This window comes from Octodon degus, unplaced genomic scaffold (genome assembly GCF_000260255.1).
Source record: "Octodon degus isolate 3935 unplaced genomic scaffold, OctDeg1.0 scaffold00015, whole genome shotgun sequence".
Classification (NCBI taxonomy): Eukaryota; Metazoa; Chordata; class Mammalia; order Rodentia; family Octodontidae; genus Octodon; species Octodon degus.
In genome coordinates, this window is record NW_004524591.1 from 22,623,788 (window position 1) to 22,640,949 (window position 17,162).

Genomic DNA, 17,162 nt, shown 5'->3' on the forward strand with positions numbered 1-17,162 from the left:
TGTGTGGTGCCAGCTCAGCCCACCAGGGGGCGCGGCTGGCTGGCATGTGGTGCTGGGGGATTGAACTGCGGTCCCTGTGCTTTGCTAAGCTTGTTCCAAGTAGGTGCTTTAGACCACTGAGCCATCTCGCCAGCCCCTCTTTATCCTGTTTCTTAAGTTCAAATCCCTACTAATCCCAGACAAATTGTAGGTCTTCATGAATCCATACCTTTTAAAACCATAAAAGAATTGAAACAAGCTGTTGCTACTATGGCCCTACTGCTCCCCTTACCCTGAGTGTAACAGAAATGCTAGGAGAACAGACTATGGCCCCAAATGATTGGAAAGGAATAGTTAAAGCATGTTTGAATCCAGGAGACTACTGTGGAAAGGAAATTTCTTAAATATTGCATGGAAAAGGCAGCTGGAAATGTGGTTCACAATTTAACCCCTAGAAAAGATAATGCTAATGGAGGATGGTGCTTTTTGCTAGCACAACTGACCTTTACACTGCAACTATGTGAGCAAGCTTAGATTTAGGGCCTGAAGGGAAGCCTGTTAAGAGTGAAACATTCTTTAACTTGGCTTCTATTAGGCAAGGCCCTAAGGAATCTTTCCAAGATTTTGCTGCAGGTTTGTTGCTAGCTACTGAGTAGATTATCAGTGACAGGGAAGCTAGTGAATTAATAGTTCAACAATTGACCTTTGAAAATGCAACAAAATGGTATAAAAAGGCTTTAAGAGACCATAAACAGCGAGTTATGCTGCCCGAGATGATTCGGATTTGTGCGAATATTGGCCCCTCATGCATACTGGAAGCTGCCTTGGCAGAAGCTATTACTCAGGTTATTCACCCACAGTCTAAAAAAAGGAAAGGTAAAGTAAGGTCCTTTGTTTCCATTATGGGGGTGAGGGATATTTAGCCCCAAACCATTCTGGTGCACCAAAGACAATACAGCTTTTATCTGTGTCTTCAATAGAATCTTCCAGTCCCTGTACTAGATGTAGATGAGGAAACCATTGGGCGAGTGACTGTAGATTCAACTGATATGGAAGGCCAACCCATTCAGGGAAATTTCCAACGGGGCCCACCTCAGCCCCTCAAACAATGAGGGTGCTTTCCCCTCCCTCGCCACAAGTGTCTTTGATCTCTGGGGAGCAACAATCCATAGTGGAGGTTTGAGCCTCACTTCCTCCTCCAGATTCCTATTAACTCCTGACATGGGGCCCCAAATTATTCCTACTGGAGTCTATGGAAATCTTGCTAGGCCACATCAGTCTCATTTTAAAAGATCTCCAGGTTTTGCCTGGTGTAACTGATGCTGATTATACCAGAAAAATCACAAGTATTATTCAAGCTACCCAAGCCATTGCTAAAATCACTCCAGGTATTCCCGTTGCTCAATTGGCCATTTTTCCCTTGGAAAAAAGTGGAATTATTTATAAAGAAGGAAAAGCAATTCAAGGTTTTGGGCCTCCTGATACTTACTATGTTCAGCAGACTAAACAAAATTGCCCAGAGATGGAGTTGACTATTGAAGGAAAAGCATAAATTATTGCTCAGAATCAATGGCTGGTGGCATGGTCTCTGGATGTGGCCACTATAGACTTACTAGGGGTGGGCAAGGTTTCTTTACCCTAGCAGAAGGGCTAAGTTGCTATGTTGGAGGGATGCCGAAAGCCTTTCTGGATAGTTTTCTCCTTATGTCCTCCCCCATATACTGGTCAATCTATGGGGTCTTGACACATTACAGGGCATGGGAGCATTTTGGGCCAGTCCTAACTCCCTGGTGACTCATCAGATGTAACAAGGTTTCCATCCCCATCAAGGGCTTGGTAAAAATTCTCAAGGGAGAAAAGAACCTCTTTTAGTTATTCCTAAAAAGGACTATTCTGGCATAGGCCACTTTTAGAAGCATTGATCTCTTTACCAACCCCATGGATGGCATCCAAGATAACCTGGATGTCTGATGACCCTGTTTGGGTTGATCAGTGACCCCTAACTCAGGAGAAGAGTATAGCAACTCATACACTGGTTAATGAACAGCTGATGGCAGGGCACCTAGAACATTCCAAAAGCCCTTAGAATACCCCAACGTTTGTAATAATAATAATAATTTTAAAAAGGGATCAGGAAAGTGGAGATTGCTGTAGGACTTGTGGGCAGTCTGTCACACCATGGAACTTATGGAAGCACTACAAGGATTGCACAGTCCTGTAGCTATTCATTTACATTTTCCCTTATGGTGATGAATTTAAAAGATTATTTTCTATCTCTCTTTACCCTAAAGAAAAAGTTTTTGCTTTTAGTTTACCCTATATTGATAGTCAGGCCCCTATGCACTGTTTTCAGTGGTGTTGTCTATCACAAGATATGGGGAATAGTCAAGTTTTTAGGGAAAAAAAAAAAAAGAAAAAGAGTTTGTGCCAAGAGTTTGTGGCTACAGCCATTATATCAGTGCGACAGGCCTACCCATCTGCATACATTATCTATTACATGGATGACATTCTTTTGGCACATGAATCCCCATCCATTTTACACTGTATGTTTATCCAATTAGATGATGCTCTCCACAGTGCAGGTCTAGTGATAGCCCCTACAAACTGTGGCATCATTTTCTTATTTGGGACACCTTATTCAACAAAGGCAAACTGTGCCCTAAACTGTTCAGATCCAGGTTAGGCATCTTGCAACCCTAAAGGATTTTCAGATTCTACTTGGTGACATTAATTGGCTCCGCCTAGCTCTTAAGCTAACTACTCAAGAGTTAAGTCCTCTCTTTGACATTCTCAAGGGAGACTCCGCCCTTACTTCTAAAAGAACACTTACACCAGAGGCTAAGCCTGCCTTGGATAAAGTTAATTAGACTCTTTCTAATGCTCAGCTCTCTAGAGTTGACCCATCTTTGCCAAAGTTTTTAATTATTTTCCCAACTCAGTATATGCCACTGGGGTTCTTTGGCAGTCACAGGGTCCCTTATAATGGCCACACATGCCATAGTCCACATAAAACTTACTCCCTCAGATGCTACTCAATAAGCTTCTGTATCTTATGCCACTTTTAATCAAAATGTTTCTGCTTTATGCAGATAGTTTCATTTCACTTGAAGTGCTACCTTCTAAAAGTTTTGTATAACTTTTCATATTTCCCTTATTACAGGGATTCCTTATAACCCTCAAATTCAAGGAATTGTTGAACGTGCACACCACTCAATTAAAATTCAACTGCAAAAATAAACAGAGATCATTCCTTACACAATTCACACCTCAAAATAGACTTCACTTGGCAGTATACATTCTTAACATTTAAAATTGTACAAAAAAATGGAAGTACAGCAGCAGAAAGACAATTTCATCAAATAAGAGTAAAAAGGATAGGAAGGGTCCTTTCGAGAGATTTCCATACTAGGCAAAGGAAGGGACCCAGTCCACTACTAACCTGGGGGAGAGGATACGCTTGTATTTTTCCAGAGAATGCTGAATGACCTATTTGGGTACCAGAGCGTGCTGTCAAGTTATACCATGAGCCAGACCTGGAGAAGTAGTTAAGAGAGATGAGGCCTGGGGCTGGAGAGATGGCTCAGTGGTCTAAAGCACCTATTTGGAACAAGCTTGGCAAAGCATCAGGGACCGCGGTTCGATCCCCAGCACCACATGCCAGCCAGCCCCGCCCCCTGGTGGGCTGAGCTGGCCACACACACACACCTCTCTCTCTCTCTCTCTCTCTCTCTCTCTCTCTCTCTCTCTCAAATAAATAAAAAAAAAAAAAAGAGAGATGAGGCCAGATCCAATCTGGGCCTACTGAAGGAACTGACAAAATGGAAATGTAAGGTCTAAATAGTTGGTAAAATATATAAAGGTAACTGAGCCAAATTTTACTAGTATTAAGGCTAAAATACAAAATATACATATTAAAGACTTTATTCCTTCCAAAATTTTCTGCCAAGAGATCTCTGCTTATTGACAAATAACAAAATCTGACTAGTCTATTTATAATTATTATTATTTTTTATAAGTAATTTACTTTTTTTTAAAAAAAATATTCATTTATTTATTTATTTTGTGTGTGTGTGTGTGTGTGTGTGTGGCCACTTCAGCCCACCAGGGGGTGGGGCTGGCTGGCATGTGGTGCTGGGGGATTGAACCGCCGTCCCTGTGCTTTGCTTAGCTTAGTTTGTTCTAAGTAGGTGTTTTAGACCACTGAGCCATCTCACCAGCCCCTTTATTTATAATTATTAAAAAATTGCAAGAGTTACTATAAGTTAATCTGGCCAGCAATATATAGTTGAGTGTACTCATAGTTTTGTAAAGATGGCTGTTTACATGTATGTCTATATGTGTGTCATTTTGTGAACAGCTGCCCTCCCCCCTTTTTTGGACATTTATTCATACAATTTGGAGTATAGCTTTTCGTAAGTTACTAATTGATCTAAGTCATATCAAAATCAGTTTATACAGTTTATCAAAATGTTTAAACTAATTAAGCAAAAATTCCTTAAGAGTAGGGAGAAATCTAATTCAGAGAGGAGTCCTATTAATGAATAGGAGGTGTGCCCAACCATTTTGTTCATTAATGAGGAATTCCCAAACATCTCAATAGTCTCTAAGGAGACACCTCAATAAATTGGTCATTGGTTTAAAGATAAAGTCTTTCAGAAAAATTACAGTTGGGTTTTCTCTTAAAAAAAGTTTTGGTATTCAACTAAATTAAGAAGCAAAGGTTTGCATATGTGTGTGGTAACTCATTGTTAATCTCATGGTGTCTTAAGTGTATTCATGATTCCAAGTGTATAGGTCTTCTAAAATGTTAAACAAAGATTGCTTATTGTGATTTTTTTTCAAACTCCTAGCCAAACGGAGTGGGGGGCTTGTAAGGATAATTAGATAAGTGAAAAATTCTTATGTATTAGAGAAGACTGGCTAAAAGAGTTATATCAAAACGAAAATGTAAGCATGTCACAAAATATCATAGGATTGTCCAGCTACAATGTTGTACATGGTTTGTTTTCTAAACTTTTGTGTAAGGGACGGCCAAATAGCTCAGCAGATTAAAGCACCTGCAAGCAGGCACAGGGGCCAGGGGTTCAATCCCCAGGCCTGCCCCTGGGACATGCTGACAGCAACTGAGACTGGGCATGGTGGTATGCGCCTGTAATCCCAGCTCTTGGGAGGCTACAAACAGGAGGATCACTATGAGTCCGATCTATAATGAGACCCTGTACACCCTCTGTAGAGCCTTCCCTAAGATACAAAAAAAAGAAATTTCTATGTAAAAACGTGTAATTGTTTTTTAACATCCTATAAGGATTTACATATTAGAATATCCATAGGTTGTTGGAAAATAACAGTTCCATTTTATGTCTAAGATATTTGATATTCAGACAGATAGCAATGTTAAGCTTAACTGCCTCTGTACAGGGCAATAATGTTATTAAATTTCACTTCTGGATGTTTAACAACTAAAGTTTGCAGACCAAAAAGGAAAGAGACAGATGGGCTATAATGATAGCCAATATTTTGGCCATAGCCCTTCAATGTCAGTGAAGACTCAGGACATAAGAAAATCTCTGCTGTGAAATCCTATAACTCAGTTGTGTCCCAAATTCTCTGATCAAGGAGATTATAGGGTCACAGAGGAAAGTGACTGACAATGTATGGTGTGCCTAAGGAGTCAACTAGAGAGGAAAAAAACCCTCTCAGGCTTTCACAAAGAGCAAATTGGTGAAGCAGTCATCCAGATGTCTGATACTGAGAGGATATCTACAAGGTGCTGTACATGGTTTCAAGGTAAATCTTGAGAGGATTTGATTGACCTTGTCAGATAGCAAAAGTTACATTTTTAGTTATATACATCTTGCTTTACCTTGGTCTTAACCATCTAGCAGAACAGTATAACCACGAGGTGTATAAGTAATGCCATATTAATTTGCTGAGCTGTAAAATGCTCAAGTAAACAACTTCTGACAAATGCCAGTGTGCTGATAACTCACTACTATTATGGACTATGGGACTATATAAGGTTATATTGCTGAATTCAAGTACCTACAATCTTTGGACTGGCATCAACTTTAAAGATTTCTCAAAATACAGTTTCTCTAGCTGCAGTGGAACACCCATCTCTGACAAAACAAAACAAAAAACGGGGATATGTTGGGAGCCCTGGAAGCTAGGAAATTGATCAACTGTGTGTAGGTGGGACTAGGTCTCAGTGCCTAAAGCAAATAAGCTACCTCAGTCCTGAGATAAACATCCTGTCTGGTTAAGGTCAGCTACTACTCACTACACAACCTTGTGTCTTATGTCACATGTTACTAACTTTGCAGAAGAATAAACACAGCTTTTGTTGTACAGTATGTTAGTCTTGCCTATCAGACAGACCAGGGACCACCTAGCCCAGCATTTGTATTATTGTCTATCTTTTCTCACTCCTGCTGCCATTTCTCCCCAGGTAGAGATGATCACGGTGAGACCAAGGGATCCCTACACCCATAAGCCTGCTTAAACAGGCATTTTAGACTGCTGAGCTCTCTGCTTGGTCCCCCTACATCTTTTTTATCCACTCGTCAGTTGACTGACATCTGGGTTATTTCCAAGATCTAGCTATTATAAATTGTGCTGTTATAAGCAGGAATATACACACATTGCTGTGATACATTTTTAATTCTTCTGGGAAGATCCCCAGGAGGGGAATGTAATGGGTTAACTGAATTTTGTGCTACAGCTCTGGGAAATTACGAGGAGGACCCTTATGCTTCCTGTTATCTACTCTAAGGAATGTACTCTTGCTCTCTGCTCAAGGCTGTTCAGCAATGAGTAACTGTTTCTTGTCAGGGAAGCTAGCTGAAACAAACTCCCTCCGTACTTCCTGTAAACATAGCTTAAGATGTACCTTGTAACAACATCACTAAACTGTGAAAGACCCCTTAGTTGCAAACAGTTTGCAGCTGTGTCAAATGAATGTGGGTTTTTGCTGTTCTGTGTTAGGTAACAAATTTGCTTACCAAACAGCATGTAATTCTGGCTTAAAACCCCTTGCACGGAGAAATAGGTGTCCATCCTGAGCTCAATAAATAAAAGGCTGTATTCAAATTTCAATCTGGTCTATCTGGTTCCTATGCTGAGTGACCCATGACAGAAAATAGCTGGGTCACAAGGTACCTCTAATTCTACTTTTTTAAGGAATCTCCACACTAATTTTCAGAGTGGTTTCACCAGTCTACAGTCCCACCAACAGTGGAAAAGGGTTCCTTTATCCCCAGAGCTCTACCAGTACTTGTTATTGGGTTTTTTTTTTTATTCTTTTATATGTTCTAGGCATAAGTCCTTTGAGGAACAACTGGCTAAAATTTTCTCCTATGCTGTGGGTTGTCTTTTCATTGTTGATTTTTCCTTTTGCTGTGCAGAAGCTTTTTAATAAGGAGAGATCCCATAGGATTCTTTGTAGTATTTCCTGTATGGTCCTAGTTTTGCATGAAGTCTCTGCCTATCCATGTCATCAAGATTTCTACCTACTTTTCTCTTCCAGTAGAGTTGGTGTTTCTGTTTTAATATTTTATCCATTTTGATTTGAGTGCATGGTGACAGGCATTGATCTAAGGGGTGCAGGAGGAGGGGCAAGTCACCTGGCTTCCTCTGGCAAGGGCCTGTTACAGAGTCCTGGATTCTTCCCAGGCTGGTTGCCAGGTCAAATACACACTTCAGATGATACTTTCATGTAAAACTAATTCACTCTCAAGGGCTCAAAGTCTGAATTATCCTTGCCTGTTTGCAACTTTTTCAGTGTCTTCTTACTATATACAGAACATAACTAATGTTTTGAAATTACATAGCATTTAGTGCTATTAAAATATTAAGAATATTTAAAAAGAATATTAAAAGTATTTATTTTTATTCCATTTTATTTTATTTTTGGCGGAACCGGGGACTGAACTCAGACCCTGCACTTATTCTACTGAGCCATCTCCTTGGCCCCTAGAAGTATTTAGTGATGGTAAATATTTAGCCAAAATATGAAAAAAAATAAGATTGCTACTTTTCCATTTATCAGAAGCCCTTCAATTCCTCAGCAGTTCAATATTTAGGCAGTTTTTACTTTGCTTAACAACACAGTAATAATGTAATAAGAAATCTAGTTCAATATCTAGTATTTATTCCTTGAATAATATCATAATTTAAGAAACTTTGGTCTCCCCATCCCCAACTTTCTATGGATTCCTTTTTCAAATTTTATACCTGTAATAATGTCAGTCCTTCTTCATTAGCTCTGGCCTCTGCTCTTTCAATTCTCAGTACACTTGACACATCAGTTAAAAATTTCAGTTTTTGGGGAGGGGCTTTCAGGGTTTCACACACTTGTAGCAACCTTCAGAATAGAAGAAAACAAGATTATTTTACATTTTATTATAATGATACTTTTTAAAAAGTTTTTCCCCCTCTCCTCAACAGTGGCTTTGTCAGTAGGCCTCTCTCCTAAAAAGCACTCATAAATCATCATTTAACTTACTCATTTATTTATTACCTCATATCACAGGCCTGTAACAATTTTATTTATTTATTGTAACAATTTAACATATACGTTTTAAAATTAAAATTTCTGTATCATCTAAATGTATTCCGCAGAATACTACAGACATAAATCTGTTACTTGTTGTAGACTGTTAGCTAAGAGGCAGAACACTGGTCTGGAGTCTTAAACACAACTCTTAAACACTTAAGAATGCAAGCAATAAAACCAAATGTCTACACTAGTTCATGTAAATATTTTAATTTTTTTTTTTGGCAGAATGGGGATTGAACTCAGGCCTTGTGGTTGCTGGGGAAGTGCTTCTTCTACTGAGCCATCTCCTCCACCCTTATCTAAATGTTTTTAAAGAACAGCAAGTTCCCTGAAGTTTAAGAAACTATAACCCTAAGATTAGAATGATTTTCTCTAAACTAGTAGCAACATAAATGATATTCAATATTCTAATCAAAAAAATCCCTCCTACAAATAAAGCTTGATTAAATCACTATTAGAAACTGATCTTTTTCTATCCTCACACCTAGCAGGAGCAATAGCTTTGTCAGATTTGATTCTTAAATTTTATAAGGAAGAAATCAAGGAGGAAAAATTAAGTTTGGTTGCTTCTACCTGATACCAGCAATTTTTGTGTTCTAAAAATTCTGTAAGTCAGGGGCTGGAGAGATGGCTCAGTGGTCTAAAGCACCTACTTAGAACAAGCTTGGCAAAGCACAGGGACCGCAGTTCAATCCCCCAGCACCACATGCCAGCCAGCCCCGCCCCCTGGTGGGCTGAGCTGGCCACACACACACACACACACAAAATAAATGTAAAATAAATAAATAAAATAAATTAAAAAAAATTAAAAAAAAAATTCTGTAAGTCAAACATTTAATCCAAAAAAATACAAAGCACTCCAAAATCTGAAATTCTTTGGGTGCTAACATAACACAAGTAGAAAAGCCAATTATCATAAACTTTGATTTATCTATATTGTTAGTAAAAATATTGTATGACATTATCAGACTATGTGTGTAAGGTATGTATGTTGTACAAATGAATTTTTTTGTGTTTTGGTATCAGGAATCAAACTCAGGACTTGGTGCTGGCCAGGCAGGTGCACTGCTGCTAGCTATGACCCCAGCCCCACATAGATGAATTTTATGTCTAGGTTTGGCTCCCATTTCTAAGATCACTCACTGCATATATGCAAACACTCCCCTACCTCCAATCTCAAATCTCAATCATTCCTGGTCCCAAGCATTTCAGAATAAAGACACTCAATGAGTACTAAAGATTTAAAAGCATCAAAACAATATTGGGCCCAAGAATTACCTTTCTGTGATCATGTTCAAAATCTTAATTTTCTTTCTTTATTTTTTTTGGCGGAACCAGGTATTGAACTCAGACTCTTGTGCTTACCAGGGAAGCGCTTATTCTATTGAGCCATCTCCTCAGCCCCTCAAAATCTTAATTTTCTATAAACAAAACAGCATAAGTCCTACAAATCATAATTCTCAGTAAACTGTGAAGATGAACTTCAATTATTCAGAAAATCACCATTAACCTATCAAAATAAGCAGTCTATTTATATAAAGCTTCCTAAGAAAGGTAAGTTTTACTTTTTTAAAATAAAATAAAGGTGCTAGGGCTGACTATGTAGCTCAGTGGGAGAGTGCTTACTTTGCATATGCAACGCCCTGAGTTCAATCCTGAAATCTGCTTTCGTTTTCATTAACTCAATTATATGGAAGAGCCATTTACTGTTCCAAATGTTCTAAATAATCATGAGATTTCCAAGAGTCTCCTAAACTCTAATAAAGACATGCCCTGAGTAGTTACTACTAGTGTATACTGCTCGGAGGTGATGGAAACACTGGATATAGGGCCAGCTGGAGGAAGTAGGTCCTTGTAGCCAAATCCTTTAAGGCCACTTCTTGTTCCAGGCCTTGCTCTTTGCTCCCTGTCTACGACAATGTAAACAGCTTTTTTCTAGCATATGCTTTTGCCATCACAGACTGCCTTACCCTAGGCACAGAAGTCCTTGTGCCACGGACTAAGCCTTTCAAACCTCCTGTAGGTTGATTTTCTCAGGTATTTTGTCACAATGTTGAAGATCTAGCACATTCACCTATCCTTCCCTCCCTATACTGCTACTAAGGTTAAGAAAAATACTGTTTTTTTTTTTTTTTTGGCTGTACTGGGGATTGAACTCATGACCTTGAACTTGCCAGGCAAGCACTTATTCTACTGAGCTATCTCCCCAGCCCACAAGAAAAATACTTAAAGAAAATGGAAAGCAAATTTGTGCTCAAATCACTTCCCAGAAACAAGTACCAGGTCATGAACATTTCTAGACAAACCCAAAACAGAGGTAAATCATTCTTATATGAAAGGAAAATGTTATGGAAATACTAGAAAAACTGAGCATTAAAAATTATGGGCTTTGGTGTGCTTTAAAAAAAAACACACAAAAAAAACCACTTGAAAAGAAACATCTGTTAGCTGAAATGAGGTGAAGGGCAGCAATACCTTAGAAAATTCTACTGCTGCTTGTGCTAATGTACTACAAATATGAACTGAAAGGCACAAAAACAGAATATCACATTGGCTAAGGGCAGTGAACTGTTAGCTTCAAGCTGGTTAAAAACAAAGCTTAAGGGAAATAAAATTGAAATATTTTTGAAATACCAACACTGAATAGTGAAATTTTTTTATTTTTATTTTTTTGCGGAACTGGGGCTTGAATTCAGGCCCTTGCGCTTGCCAGGGAAGTGCTTACTCCACTGAGCCATCTCCCCAACCCCTACACTGAATAGTAAAATTAACAATAAATTGTGAATTTCAGATTCTTTTGTACAAATTTTGACACTTTGGGCTGTCTCAGTAATACACTGTTGCAGGAGTTTAGAAACCACACATGTAAGTTACTCACTTAGAAACATCTTTTACAAATAACGTTTCAGCAAAAAAAGAACAATCAGATTTTAAAAAGAATGTTTTAATACTTTTTTTTTTAAAAATTTTTATTTATTTATTTATTTATTTTTGTGTGAGTGTGTGTGTGTGTGTGTGTGTGGCCAGCTCAGCCCACCAGGGGGTGGGGCTGGCTGGCATGTGGTGCTGGGGGATTGAACTGCAGTCCCTGTGCTTTGCTAAGCTTGTTCTAAGTAGGTGCTCTAGACCACTGAGCCATCTCACCAGCCCGTTTTAATACTTTTAATTAACAGGTATCTTACCTTTTCTTCAGACAGTTGAGATGATTCTGAATTTGTTCTTTTTCTTTAGTATTACTCAAAATTGCTCTAAAAAAGAAATTAAGCATTAGTTTAAAACATGAGTAATATAATTTGTGTACCGTTTCTGCCTGAATTCTTTCAAATATTCTTTCCTGATAGGCAGGCAGTTAACTACTTTCCTCTTATATGAGATATATTTTATTTTATTATTATTTTTTTTTGCGGAACCAGGGATTGAACTCAGGCCCTTGTGATTGCCAAGGAAGCACTTATTCCACTGAGTCATCTCCCTGGCCCTGAAATATATTTTAAATAGCAGTACAATAAAAATATGTTAAGATCACATGGATCTGTTAGAGTTCAGCTCTAAAGCAGAATTCTACCTTGTTTTTGTTATATCTCCTATAGTATGGTAGCTTTTACATTGAAAGTCACTCTGGACTCAACTTCTTCCAAAAAAATTCTTACTCACAAAATAAATTAAAATTTTTTATACACCGCTTATTTAGCCATAAATATTTTATTTCACTGGTGGAAATGCACATTTCTAAAAATTAAAGATATTTTTGTTGAACAGTAAGGCTATCACAAAACATTAAATAGATCTTCTGAAATAGAAAAAAAAACCTCAAAATACATAGTAATACTTACAAAAATGCCTACTGGAAAAAAAAGGAGGAACCAAAGAATGAAAAAGACAAATGCTATACTCACATTATCACTGTTTCCATCATAGTCTGCAAATGTACCCTCACACTCTTTGAAAGAGGTTGCCAGGTTTTTCTCTTGTTGGATGCTATCTTTATCTGTTTTAGATTAATATTTGTTTGCCCTGTTATTGGTGATAGAAGATACTGTGATTAGTTTAGAAATTTGCATGTTTTTACTTTAATTTTTTAAATTAATGTTTCCATTAATTTAAAAAGAATTATAAAAACAAAATACTATAAAGGTTTATAAACTTTTTAATTTATTTGTTAATGCAGAGCTCTAAGATGCTAGGTGTTGAATATGAATTTGCTGCCCACTGTTGTTAACTGAAATTGCAATAAGTGATACTGCAATATAAGCCTCAAGCAATTTTAGATGAAAAGCCAACCTATAATTATTCAAAGTTTTAGTCTCAGAAATGACTTGAAGCAAAGGGCTTGAGAAGATGGCAATACTGTTTCTACCAAATATTAGATGGCAACTGAAAAAAAAAAAGCAGACTAATCAAACCATAAAAATATTCAATGTCAGCTATGCTGTATGCTGTACTACTTATAAGGGACATACATTATTGTCTCTCCTAGAGAACAGCTTTGGAAAGAAGGGCTATGAAGCAAATTCCACATGTGCAGAGCATTATAAAATAAAGTACTGTGCTGTACTGAAGTGTAAAACCAAAGCGTAGCCTTGGGAGAAGAGAGGTAGGGAATCCTCCCATGAGTATGTGATGTTTAAGGAAACACAAATACAAATTAATTGACTCCAAACAGTCTTAGGCAGTGGCTCCAAATTTATCTACACAGAAGTGGCAGTACAGAAAGCATACTGTCTTGGAGGAAAGTAAGTACATTTGTCTTCACATAATAATTTATTTTATTTATTTTGTATTTTTTAGTAAGGGTCTACAGGGTCTACAACATCTCACTATGTAGATCGGACTCCTGTTTTCAGGCTCCCAAGTGCTGGGATTACAGGCATGCACTACCATGCCCAGTCTCAACTGCAGTCTCAGAGTGATCCAGGGGGGGGCTGGCATAGCATGCGAGGGATCGAACCCCAGCTGCTGCATCTGCCTAAGCAGGTGCTTTAATCCGCTGAGCTATTTGGCTGGCCTGCACATAATAATTTTTTTTTCCTCCACACATAATAATTTAGATTATGAGACATTTTGATTTTCTCTAGTTCCTATCAAGTTAGCGCAGAAGACTTCACCAAATTTTGCTAAAAGTATTGAGGAAAATTTTAGTTGCCAAAAATAACTATCTTATTAAAATGTGTATGTGACTGTTTATTACTATTTTGGGCAGAATTCATAAAAAAAGATGCTAAAAAACTTTTTAGGAATATATCCCAAGAAAGATACACATTTGACAAGATAAGGAAAAGAAATACCTTCAGAAGACATATGTTTTGGATGATTTTTACTTCTTTTTATTGTGCTTCTAACCTAGAAAGAAGACACCCACAGAGAGAATGAAACATCACATAAAAATGTATCATTTTTGCAATAGTTTTGTCATGTATTTCAAAGCATATTACTATACCTTCTGGTAGATAGAAAAATAGTATATTGTCACTTATACAGAAAATGGCGTATATTTATCACAGGCAGAAAATATACTACAGTAATTCGTAGATGGCAGTGACAACAATTTCATATAGTGTCAAATAGTGTTTTAAATAAATCAGTATTCACTTTGCCTGGGAAATAGTGTTACGAATTTTACCTGCAAAACAAATATATGTATTGCCTAAAGAACAGGGTGAAACCTAAAAAAATGTTTGGATTAGTTCATTTACTGTTTTATGAGGTGAGGAAAAATTAAGCTAACAAGAATTAATTCTTCACAAACTATGCTTTTTTGTTAATAGAAATCTCTACCAACAGATTCTCTCTTTCAACAGACGTGATCCAAATTTGTACACTTCATTCCTGACTCTTCCATTTAACATCATAGCATGCCCCATGACCTCTTCCTCCTCAAAGAATTTTATGGCCAATTCTTCACTTTAGAAATTAAAGTACATAACAATTTTTATCTAAGAACTTGTGTTACAAAACTGAGACTATAATACGAATTTCTATAGTTTGTAGTGAAACTGACCCTTGGTCTTCACATCTATGTAATAAACACCATTTCTAAATAAGAGCTTTAAGTGATACATTTGTTATTTCCATTACCTCTTTCTCTGACAAGGGCACTTCATCATCAATTTTTCTTTTTGAACTTTTTTTTAATTGTTGAGACTTTTCCTTGGAAGCTTTTGCTTTATTAGGCATCTTGATCTAAATAGTACAATTATGCTGCTTTTTTTAAAAAACTCTGTAAAGATGAAAAGAACACAGAAAAATAAACAATAAAACCTTTTACAATGTTTTATTAGAAAGACTATCTTTAATTGCTCCAAATTCTCCTTTTTAAGGATAAATGAGAATTTGGAGGATAGGTAGCCCAAGCTTGCATTGAGCTCACGATGGAGCCCAGGCTGGCCTCCAATTTATGGCAATATCTCTGCCTTAGCCTTCCAAGCGCTGGGATTACAGGGATGTGCCACCACCGCTAGCAACATTTTAACATATTTTAAAACAAATAATTGGCTCTCTCAACAGTATAAGATTTCATTCCTCTAATAAGTATGAAGATGAATGAATTCTCAAAAAACAACTTTCATTTGTATAGCTTTTATTTTTTTTTTGTAACTTTTATTTGCATAGCTTTCACATTTCTTGCCCAGTCACTACCATACCTGGAAAGCCAACATGGAGAAAATCTACACACCCAGGCAAAAGCGCTATGTGAGCTCTCTCAGCCAGTAGCCCACAACAACATACCAGTTCTTGACTTGTACCTAAGTCAATATGCTCCAACTGACACTGCATGAAAAAACCATAACATGCAAACTCCTTTAGTCTTCAACAATCTAGACTCGCCTCACCTCCCTTACTTCTCTTCTACTCCTTAGTTGAATTTCCTTCTCTACACAGACCAGATAATTTCTTGAACACACTTAAGAGTAACTTTACACATGGTACTCTATCTGAGCTGCTTTCTTTCCTATCTCTTCTTAACCCATCTGATCATGTTCTTCCCAGGGCCTTCCAAACCACTATATTTCCTTTCAGTCTGTGGGCTCTATGGCCTCTCACATAAAAAGCTCATAGTTGGGTTCTGTGAATCATTTTCTCTTGATACTCTTCATTCAATAACATGTAGCTCAGTGCTATTTGCAATGTGATTCAAAAACTGGTATAATTCTTTTAATTGCAGAAATTAATAATAAATGTTTCAACAGTAATTTGACAAAACAATCTTACGTGCAACACCATATACAATGGCCTTGTCTTTGGAAGCTCATTTTTCTGGTAATAAGTTTTAGGTTTACAGTGACACTGAGCAGAAGGTATAGAAAGTTCTCATATAAGCCTGCCCACGCCCACCTATTCTAACGAAGCCTCGCCATCAAAAATCACATTGAGATTACGCGCACCACCACACCTGGCTCTAATAATACATTACAAAAGTATCAACTGTGGCTGATAAGCCATTATTCCTATTACCGTTAGGACAGTTCTAACGTATATTAAAACGAGCACACATTTTGTTCTGGTCTTGATCCCCTGGAAACCGGAGCCTGGGCTGACAAACATGAAAAACGATTACATACAATGTGATAAATACTGTTCTTAAACCCCGGGAAAAGTGAATATCTTAACTTGCCTTGTGCATACGTGTGGAAATAGACACTACTCTCAGAGAAAACCTTATTTGAATTATTTTTTTTTTTTATTATTTAGCTAGAGCAATAAAATAGTTAAGAGAAATGAACGAAAGCTGGGTAACAAAGGAAAGGCAGCTCGCAGAAAACTGATTTCGGGACGAGGAAACACGCAGCGATAATTTTAATGTTTATAAGGTCAGTTGCAATAGTAGTGTGTGGGCGACTACGTATTTTACAAACGAGGGGGGCACCCCGTGCTGTTCTGATTTCCTTGCCGGCCTGCCGGAACTCGTGGAAATCAAGTATCTCAATCTAGACTCCCAAGTGGGCAAGGGGGTGAACAGGATCTTTTCTGGCGAACACACAGAGACACTAATCTGTAAGGCTGCGCTTTGCCCCATACGGGCTGAGTGCTTCAGAAATGGGGACAAGGACGGGGCAAGGAGTAGACGCGGTTTCCCTCCCTCTTGGAAAATCAAGTGCTTCAAGCTGCGCTCCTGAGTGGCAGAAGTGGCTGGACATCAGTCACGACCCCTTGAAAATCACCTAACGCTCCTCAAATACTGACCACGGAGCTTGCCAAAATCGCGTCGTCCTCAAAACTCCTCTAACCCATCCAGCACGTTAAGCGCTTTCAACATTTACCTCTCAATCTTCTCAAATGCGTCTGAGAGTCGAACTCAGGAATTCGCGCCTAAACAACCAAAAGCCACGGGGCCCGGAAGTACGGGGAAGGAAAGCGGAAACGCGTGCAGCGAGAGGCGGGTCTAGACGCTTATTTCTTATGTCATCAGAAACGCGACCAGGAGCGAGCGATTTGATTGGCTGGGGGAGGGCCGCGTCTTCCGCGGCCTGAATTCGTCCGGCTGGTGTTAGCCGGCAGCCGGGTGTTCAGCTGTGTAGGATTCGGTCTTGTGAAGCAGGAAGCGAAATAGTCCAGGTTTCTTTCTGTAGCCCAACCTGAAACAGGTCGGCTAGCGAGGAAGACTCTGCTTAGAAGCTCGCCAGACTTT

At 38.2% G+C, this 17,162-nt stretch overlaps 1 protein-coding gene across 4 annotated transcripts in view; it reads right to left on the bottom strand.

Moving 5' to 3' along the window:
* LOC101571683 (centromere protein Q) overlaps positions 1-16,874 on the bottom strand; it is a 20,867-nt gene extending 3,993 nt beyond the window's left edge. For 2 of the 4 annotated variants that reach the window (XM_023709932.1, XM_023709930.1), the window contains exons 1-7: positions 16,795-16,874; positions 14,612-14,753; positions 13,822-13,876; positions 13,087-13,140; positions 12,433-12,550; positions 11,719-11,784; positions 8,212-8,341 (exon numbers count right to left, since the gene is read on the bottom strand). In XM_023709932.1, the coding sequence (XP_023565700.1) occupies positions 8,212-8,341; positions 11,719-11,784; positions 12,433-12,550; positions 13,087-13,140; positions 13,822-13,876; positions 14,612-14,710 (522 nt within the window). In that variant the 5' untranslated portion in view covers positions 14,711-14,753; positions 16,795-16,874. The remainder of the gene's footprint in view (positions 1-8,211; positions 8,342-11,718; positions 11,785-12,432; positions 12,551-13,086; positions 13,141-13,821; positions 13,877-14,611; positions 14,754-16,794) is intronic. The other 2 variants (XM_004626579.2, XM_023709931.1) reach the window with 1 other exon arrangement.
* Positions 16,875-17,162: the final 288 nt, after the last annotated feature.